General features: G+C 36.6%; 1 protein-coding gene across 3 annotated transcripts in view; it reads right to left on the bottom strand.

Moving 5' to 3' along the window:
• Positions 1-4,666: 4,666 nt before the first annotated feature.
• LOC117114274 (obg-like ATPase 1) overlaps positions 4,667-9,381 on the bottom strand; it is a 12,857-nt gene continuing 8,142 nt past the window's right edge. For all 3 annotated transcript variants that reach the window (XM_033257886.1, XM_033257887.1, XM_033257888.1), the window contains exons 10-13: positions 8,879-9,019; positions 8,230-8,326; positions 6,999-7,121; positions 4,667-6,484 (exon numbers count right to left, since the gene is read on the bottom strand). In XM_033257886.1, the coding sequence (XP_033113777.1) occupies positions 6,374-6,484; positions 6,999-7,121; positions 8,230-8,326; positions 8,879-9,019 (472 nt within the window). In that variant the 3' untranslated portion in view covers positions 4,667-6,373. The remainder of the gene's footprint in view (positions 6,485-6,998; positions 7,122-8,229; positions 8,327-8,878; positions 9,020-9,381) is intronic.

The raw sequence follows: 9,381 nt of genomic DNA, 5'->3' as shown, positions 1-9,381 counted from the left end.
TACTGTAACTAATGAAAGAGTGTTTTCATCGAAACAATAAACTTAAAATGCAAAAAAAATACATACGCTTCTCTAAATATATTTATAGCATGGACGTATATAATTTGATATAAAGATATCTGTCAAATAGATGAGACCAAAGCACTATTTAAATATAGAAATTCGGTTGTTATTCGCGTATCGGTCTGCCTTGATCTGCAATGATTGACAGGGGAGGGACAAACACGCGACTTCAAAGGAAATACCGACTTTAGTTTCGAATTCCCTGAGTGCTCATTGAAACTGTAAATAAAACTGTTTTGCTGTTTCTTTAAATGACCAAGCCAGCCAAATAAACTGAGCGGAAATGGATATGAATTGATCACAACCCCACAGAAACATTTCCCGTTCCTCCCTTTTCTCGGGAGGAACGGGAAATGTAATTTGCATGAACTCACTTGATTGATTACTTTGTTAACGTACAAATTACTCACAGCCGTCAAGGAGGCGGACGTGATGATCGTAAACCATCGCCTATTGGTCAAATAACATCAGAGACGCCGTCGTATTATCAAAACCTGCAGAGAATATAAAAAAAAACTAAACAACCGACTCATAACATGTGCCTTTGTCTTCCTGGCCCGATAAACTGGCCGAGAAATCGAAGTATCGTATCGGTATCGTACTACTAGGAGCACATCACTATCGGGAAAGTAGGCCTAGTATCGCATAGACAACTAATATGTAATAAAATAATATAATATTACTATCAGGGATCAACTTGTATGTTTTTCCCCTTAACTTTGTATACAGTATTCTTGTGTTTAAACAGACGTATACGATTCGCATGACTGGGTAAAAGGCAGACTATCCACAGAAAAGAGGGCTGGGCGTGCCGACAAAGGGGGCGGAATAAAGGTTCGTGCTAAACGCAGCCGCTTCCGAAAGGATTATGAGCTTATAACTTGGCCTATCACATGTGAACATGTACACACCAATTGATGTAGGCCTAAAGTAGGGATAATTAGAACTATTGGACTGTTCATCATGATTTCATTTACGGCCTATTAGGGCCCTATCAACTTTATCAGTTTTACGCTCCCCTCCTAAATGAACTAGGCTAATTAATTTATAAAAGAAGTGGGTGTGGAAAACGCACCGCCAACTCCCCCACTCCCCACCCAGGTAGGGTTCACGGGGAAGATTTTATGGTTTAGCTTAGTATGGCCCAAATTGTGCTTTTAAACCATAAAAATATTAGGGATTGCCAGTAAAAAATAACGTTGTTTGGATTATGTATAGGCCTACCGTAAAATCTCGAGAGCCCATCTGGAAATGAAGCCACCTCTTTAGTTTGCAAAATTAGCCTCGAAAAGAAGTCCATCTCGAAAAGAAGCCCATGGGCCTCTTTTCAAAATAGCATTATGCTTCTTTTCGAGATAGTCAGTACAGTGTTTCTGAAAACAATATAGGCCTAGGCCTAAATTAAAAACAAGCTTGATTTATACATTATGTTCAGGTGATTTAAATACCAGTTAAATACGCTCCATAATACAGTTGATGTTACAATGACCTTATTTATTGTTTAATTGTACAAATTCACAAAATTTACAGCATTCGTTTTGAAAAGAAGCCCCCTTCTTTACTTTGCAAAACTAGTCTCGAAAAGAACTGAGCCCAACTCGAAAAGAAGCCCATTCAAAATTTCGCAAAAAAAAAAAAAAAAAAAAGAAGCCCTTCAATTCGAAGTTTTACGGTAGGCAAATTATTATTTTTGATATGACGACCTCGTCGTGGCGTCAGAAGACGGGGTCCCGAGTTCGACAGAAATTCCCCTTTGCACACCACTGCTCTGGATACGGGCCTGGTCATCAGTACATTGCAACTTATTATAAGGTCATGTTAATATTTCCCCAAAAAAAAAAAAAAAAAAAGAAGCCCTTCAATTCGAGGTTTTACAGTAGGCAAATTATTATTTTTGATATGACGACCTCGTCGTGGCGTCAGAAGACGGGGTCCCGAGTTCGACAGAAATTCCCCTTTGCACACCACTGCTCTGGATACGGGCCTGGTCATCAGTACATTGCAACTTATTATAAGGTCATGTTAATTTATTATATTATTTTGATGTTGCTTCTCATCTTATGTAACTTTACGCCACATTCTCTGAATTTTCTTTGCTCCAGGGATGATAATGTTATGGGAATGTTATTTCTTCTAAATTACGAGAATCATTATTGCATTATTTCGTACTCGTAGTGGCAGTGTAGCTTTGTGGTTAAGATGCTTGCATTCCGGGACCTGGATTCAATTCCTATGACAACACAACAATATTTTAATTATTTATTAATTATACATATATGTTATGCCCAGTGGGTGGGCACCAGGATTTGCCCGACGGGCGTTCCGATGTCCTCGACGGGGTCCGATGTCTCTCTTCGCTCAAAATCTCAAAAACTGCGAAAGCCCCCGCAAACTATGACAATATGGGTTTCAAAGGCTTATTTTAATCACGATGGCGCTCTGGGTCATCCAAGCAGTCCGAAGTTTGTCTACGGTATTTGCAAATTTTGACTGTTTTTCCTTATTCTTGCTTTTCCGAGCGTTCAGAAGGGGTACATGGGCCGACTCGTGGGGTCTCCTGAAACTCACGTTTTTCTCTTGGTGTCACGTCCTGGCCCAGTGCCTTGAATTCTATTTATCTTCTTTGTTGTTTTATATCATTATTATGTGCAATAAATTGATTTTAATTAAACATTTTGGCTGCTTCCCCGTTTTGGCCACACCCTCCATGCCAGTGGCGTAACTAGTGGTTCAAGAGTAGGGCCTACATTCGGGGCACTTGACGCGTTCAAATTGACTGACCATGTAAACTAAGATTTGTATACCACTGATGTGGTTAAGAGCAGGGGTCCCTCCGATTTTTTTAAATACTATTTTGACAATAAATCATTCAATTTTTTTTTAATTTTAATTTTAGATGTTCTCAGATGGCATCTTTGAAGAGCCATCTATTTGCTGGACTGAAAATAATAAGCATTTTTACTTCTTATGACCCAAAAAAACAAAAAACAAAAAACAAAAAACAAAAAAAAAACATTCGATATTTACTGAGATGGTGTAATTTAGTTATCGGATTAACCATTGAACAATGTCAACAATTATCTTGTATATTAGTTTTATACTTAAGCTAAATAAAATGAATCACATCTGAGATCATTAGAATTACGTATGACCGTGATTATGTAAAACACTTATCAGATACCGATACAGCAAAACACCTTTTAATAAATATCATTCATTAGAAACAAATGTACCGGTAAAAATTCGAAAACAAATTGTTTTATCAGTTGAAAACCAATATAAACACGATCCCAAACTTTTAGGGATGAAATAATTCAAAATCTTGATTGTGACCATTTTAGTGTTATTTGAGTACGGTAACATGGGAACAAAAACAAAACAGAATGAAAAAACCCAAATTGTATTGGAAAGTACAAAATAGGCCTACTACAAGTATTGAAATGCAAGTCATCGTGTTAGGATTCAATATTTCGACATTAATAATGTCAACATCAGGAACATGATTGTAGGCCTATTCACACACAAAATTTTACGGGCCTTGTATCTGGCGATATTGAAAAGAATCTGGCATGTTTATCTGAAAATATTAACCTTAATGTTAATTATTTAGATACTAGGCTCGCATTACGCTATATTGCAAAATCTCTATGTTCGATTAATTTATAAATAAATCATTAATGATTGGTATGGTTCCAAACGATTGGAAAGTCTCAATGACTACAGGTTGCGGATTAGGGCCCCTCCCCCCACCCACACTTTTGGAAGGTCAGAAAATGTAAAAAATAGAAAGAAAGAGAAAAAGAAAACGCCGAAAACGCCTCAGAGGTTATTTTCGGGCGTCTAGAACAGGGGCGGATGTAGGGGAGGGGGGCCGGCCCCCCCCCTTTTGGCAGGTAAAAAAAAGGAAAAAAAAGAAAAAAAAGAGAGAAAAAGAAAAAAATGATAGCCCAGAATACCTCAAATGTTATGTTCGGGCGTCTAGAACACAAAAATTTCGCGGGGGCATGCCCCAGACCCCCTACGACAGTGTTGTCTCAATCGGCCCAACTTTCGGCCCCCCCCCCCTTTTGGACATTTCTGGATCCGCCCCTGTAGAACACAAAAATTTCGCGAGGGAATGCCCCACAAACCCCTAGGATAGTGTTACCTCGATGAGCCCCACTTTCGGCCCTTATTTTTTTACTTTACACTACTTTACTTTACCTACTTCAAAGCCGGCCACGAGTCCACATCCACATCAGCCCCTCCAAATTTGGGGAAATTCAGGAGCGGATCCTAAAATGTCCAAAAGGGAGCTGAAAATGATGCTGAACGAAATAACACTAAGTTAGGTGGTCCGGGGCATTCCCCTGCGAAACTTCTGTTTTCTACACGCCCAAAAATAACATCAGAGGCATTTTGGGCGATAACATTTTTTCGTTTGCTTTCTTCTTTTTTTTTCCCTTTTACTTCCCAAGAGAAGGGGGGGGGGGCCCCTGAATCTGCCCCTGAAATTGCACCTCTAGGTTGCCGGAAATGGCACTTTTATTTAGTAATTCATCATAATGAATTTAATTAATCGCTATGATGCACCATAGAAAATAAAACTTAATAGTCTTTGATGTACCGTGTATTTACTTTACTTTACCTACTTCATGAGCCTGAAAACCAATCTTATCATTACACGCTTTTTCTCATACTTCTCAAATTATAATAAATAAGGCACGCGCACACAAGTCGTGTATTTCAGATGTTTGTGGGCAGAGATACCAGTATCTTGCTAATAAAATAAGATGTACTATGGCTGTACAGCGCTCTTTTTCGTTAAAACCTGGATCATTTATGTAGTTCATTTCAACAATTTTCAGGCATCTTCTTGACTTACGAAATTACATTGCGGACAAAACGTGAGGGGACTAGCCCTCTTAAAAATGTGGAGGGACATGTTCCCCCCATCCCCAATGATCTGCACCCTTTGAGTTCATATTCCAAAGATGAATACAGTTGCCTACTCTTCAGTTTCTTTTATCCCACTATCACCCTTCAAAGCTAACTGGCACCAAGGAGGGCTACAAGCTTTAATTCATTCCCCTACCCCCACTATATAACCATGTGAAATAAAAATTTGTTACCTCTGTACAGAGTTTCTTTACAGTACTTAATTTTCTGTTTTCAATCTACCGTTTCCTATTTTTATCCAATATCTTTCAAGTGTCTAGAATGATAGAATACTTACTGTACATGTGTTAACAGTATACTCTTCAAGAGAAAATTTAAATTGCACATTTTTCTTTCTCATTTTGACTGTCAAAAAATCAAAAGCTTGCTAATTTGTTAATGAACTGTCATTTGTATGTGTTACACTTGCCTGTAGCAGACCACTCTCTCGATCACATTCTCTGATACACAATTAAAAGCTTCTGCAATCATAAACCAATAATGGTATGTCAAAAAAATTTATTTTATGAGTTAAAACAATAGTAAATGATAAAATAGATAGTTCTTCAGGTACTCTAAGTCCTTTATGACTGTTGCCTGGTATCAGCCACTGAGTGCCTTCACAGGGTTTCTAAGAAAAGGCCAATTGGCTTTAATCGCTGCTTTATATTATCATTATTCTGTTTCTGTTACAGGAGTAGCAGTGTATAGTGGCAGATTCAAGGGAGGCCCAGCCGGCCGGCCACGGGCCCGCCCAGGCCCCCCTAAATTGTTCAAAATTTTAAACAAATTTAAGAAAAAAAGAAAATTCTACTCAAATTTTGAGTCTAAGAGTGCCATTTTCAGCCATATAATGGTGCCATAATCATAAATTTTCTTACCTCAGTCCCAACCATGTTGGGGCTGAGGTAGTATACATCCTCCATCTGTGGAAGTCCCTTTCTGGTCCCCTATATTTAAAATTCCTGGACCCGACACTTGCGTATCCTGTTAGGTGTTTGGGTGTGGAGAGCTTATGCTTCATCTACAGTAAATATTAAAGGTAACACATTAGACTTTTCTTCCCTCTTCAAACTCACCTAGAGGGACAAACACCGTGGAAGCTTAATACATACTGATATAATTCTGAGTTTCATCTCTTTTTAGTGCTTCTTCCACAATTTTTTAACTAAGAATTTGATTAGGAAAGTGCTCAGGGATGGATAGTGAAGGCTTGAGCAGTATTACTCCCTGTATTCTTGATAGACATTCAAATTGATTTCATATGGTCAAGGAATGGTATAACCCAAAATTCATATGTGCTACTGCTATTGTATCTATATCAGAAATAAAATTAAGATGAATATGCAAGATTTATTCAATATATCAAAAACAGTTTATGACGCTTTCTTTTCTATTTTTTCTTCTTGTCCGATAGACCTGCCCCAGCGTTAAACTTGAATAGAATAATATCTCCATCTTCTACGATGTAGTTACGGCCTTGCTGTCTGTATTTCCCAGCACTCTGGAATTAATTTAAATTGGTGTTGTGATTTAAAAAACATGAACATAATTTCTGCAATGCTATTATGATATTGGAAACTATAAAATAAAAATGAGTATTGAGTTTCTCAAATGGTCAACTTTGCTGGATGGACAATTAACGTAGTGTAAACAAAGCAGATATATTTAACAAGGGAAAGCTACTTCTTATTAATACAACCAGAATTTTAGCAAATGTTCAAACTATTGATTTAGATTTTAATATTGGTGTGGATGGCCATCATGGGTGGGATCAGATGGGTTGACAGACGCCAGAAATGAATAGGGTATCAATACATACATAACATTTTACACATCATAACTAAATCAAGCTTCATCCATAAAACCTCAAGCAACTTTTCTTATAGAGTTTAAACTTTACATGTTATACAGTATTTCCAGCAATGAAAGTTATAAAATACATTATTATATGTTAATATTTTACTACTAGGTTAAAAAAAAAATGTGAAAAAAGATAAAATATATTCATAATATACCTTAACTGCATTCTCACTCCCTAGTTCCTTGAAATCATCGAATTTCATAACTTCTGCCATAATGAAACCTTTCTCAAAGTCTGTGTGAATTTTTCCAGCAGCTTGGGGTGCCTTGGTCCCTTTCTAATAAAAATGAAATAAACTTTGAATTAATGGTTGTTAATGGTTGTGCACTTGTACAGCTCATACAACATTTGTTTCTATGTGCTTTCCAGGACAACAAAAAAGGAAAAAAAACAGAATAAATGGTTGGAATGGAAAAGATAGTGCTAAAGTAAAGGAAAGTGAGAAGAAAAACAGGAGAGTGGAGGAAAATTAGATTGTCAAATAAGAATGATTTAAGGTGGCGATTAAAGATCGTCATTAGAAAGATTTTTATTATATTTAATTTATGTGTGACTTAATTAAATAAGAAAGTATAATACATACTCCAAGTATTGAAATACATGCCATCGTGTTGGTATTCAATATTTCGACATTAATTATGTCATCATCAGGAAATCATTCCTGATGATGACATAATTAATGTCGAAATATTGAATCCCAACACTATGACGTGTATTTCAATACTTGGAGTATGTATTATACTTTCTTATCTGAGATTAATCAGTGGACCTTTCGACTTAATTAAATGTTACTGAACATTCTCATTCCTAACAAGAAAACAAAACTGCAAAATAGAGCAACCATCTTCATAGAAAATAAAACAGCACAAAATTAATTAAACAAACAAATTTTAAATAAAGCTACTTTATAATTACAAATCACAGAGCAAATTCAGTATTCCAAAAGCTAGGGATGTATTCATATTATTCTTGTAGAAGAGGGAAAATGAAGATTGTGTCCCTTTGGCAACTAATTAGCTTCTCACTGTAAATAAGTTTGATATTAATTCCACTTTAAGCATCAACTAAATGGTTAAGAGCATAAGGACATTGATGGATTGACTGACAGATCTTGACAGCTATATAGCAGTTGCATCTACATATATTAATACTTAAATGGTTATTGACAAGATTTTAAATTTAAATATGAAAGAATTTTATTAATGGACAGCATTTTGGAATTTTTTTAAATGATTTTTATATTTTCTGTTGGGACCCCACCAAAGATGGGCTGATCATGTGCTTTTGAGGGGACTTAAACCCCACCTCCTTGATTCTATGATAGGTTATACAGTAAAATGAAATTATGTTTATGTTCACATGTATTTTGATTGAGTTTATTTTACCTGTACTGGCCAAGCTTTAACTTCATCTGCACCAGTGGTAAAGAAGTACTCCAACTGCAATGCTTTAAAACCATTGACAATGATCTTGCTAAGATTACTGAACAGAAAACAATGCAAGACAATTATTATGAATAAAGGGAAAGCATACATTGATTGGTTGATTGACTGATTGATCAGATTTATATATTTAGGCACATTGCAAATGTTTGCAGGCCAATAGGGAACACACCAGTCATATTAATAAACAATACTTTATTTTGAATAGTGTGTATGTTTGATGCAACTAGGTAAAAGTCTAGACTGAGGACAGAGGCAAAAGTAGGCACAATGAAGTTTTGTGAAAAATATCTTCAAATTATATGAAATATAACAAAAATATACAGTGGTGCAACACTGGGGCCGGGGGTCCTGTGGCTTTCCGAGACTGGAGATGGCCAGCTGGGCCCCCTTTAATCCACCACTGGATATAATATATGTTATGTCCTACAGTTGAAGTCCGAGACACATTACTGTATGCTCAACAAGCCCTTCATTGGGTCAGGGTGCTAGATTGAGGACCATATACCTGGGTAGGAGCCACTAGGGGCAGGGGCCCTGCAGACCGCCGTGCAAGAGTGCATAGGCGTTACACCACTGTAAAAGCACATACGTTGTTGTGTGATTTTCTTCTAAAAATGTCTTCTTTTCATCTTCCTCCATCAAGAAATACTTGAGTTCAAAGCCAGCACTAAATGGAATGATGAGTGCACCAGGGTCATTCTTATCAACCCACTCCTTAATCTTTCCCAACCTGAGAGAAAACGTGACATATCAAATATCTTATACAGTAGCTAAACTACATCATGGGCTTCCTTTGGAATTTTTTCAAAAGCCATCCACAATCATCCAAAATACATATCCAACCTGACTTAAAATCAATGACTTACACTTGCATACTTTGGCCTACCAGAACTCAGCAAAACTTATCCATCTCTTATCAACTTATCATCAAGTAATCTTCAAACCAGCCAGAAAAAAAGGATGATGGTCATAAAAACTTTTACTTTTACGTAAGCAACCCTCAATATTTTTATTTATGTACTTCATACTGTTAATTTAGTGACATGCTTTGTAAAAGATGTACTGTAAATGAAATACATATCAGACTAGCTG

Source organism: Anneissia japonica, unplaced genomic scaffold (genome assembly GCF_011630105.1).
Source record: "Anneissia japonica isolate Jap-2015-1 unplaced genomic scaffold, ASM1163010v1 scaffold2994_len2133135_cov197, whole genome shotgun sequence".
Lineage (NCBI taxonomy): Eukaryota > Metazoa > Echinodermata > Crinoidea > Comatulida > Comatulidae > Anneissia > Anneissia japonica.
The sequence above is the reverse complement of the archived record's forward strand: the minus strand, read 5'-3'. Positions and strand labels throughout refer to the sequence as shown.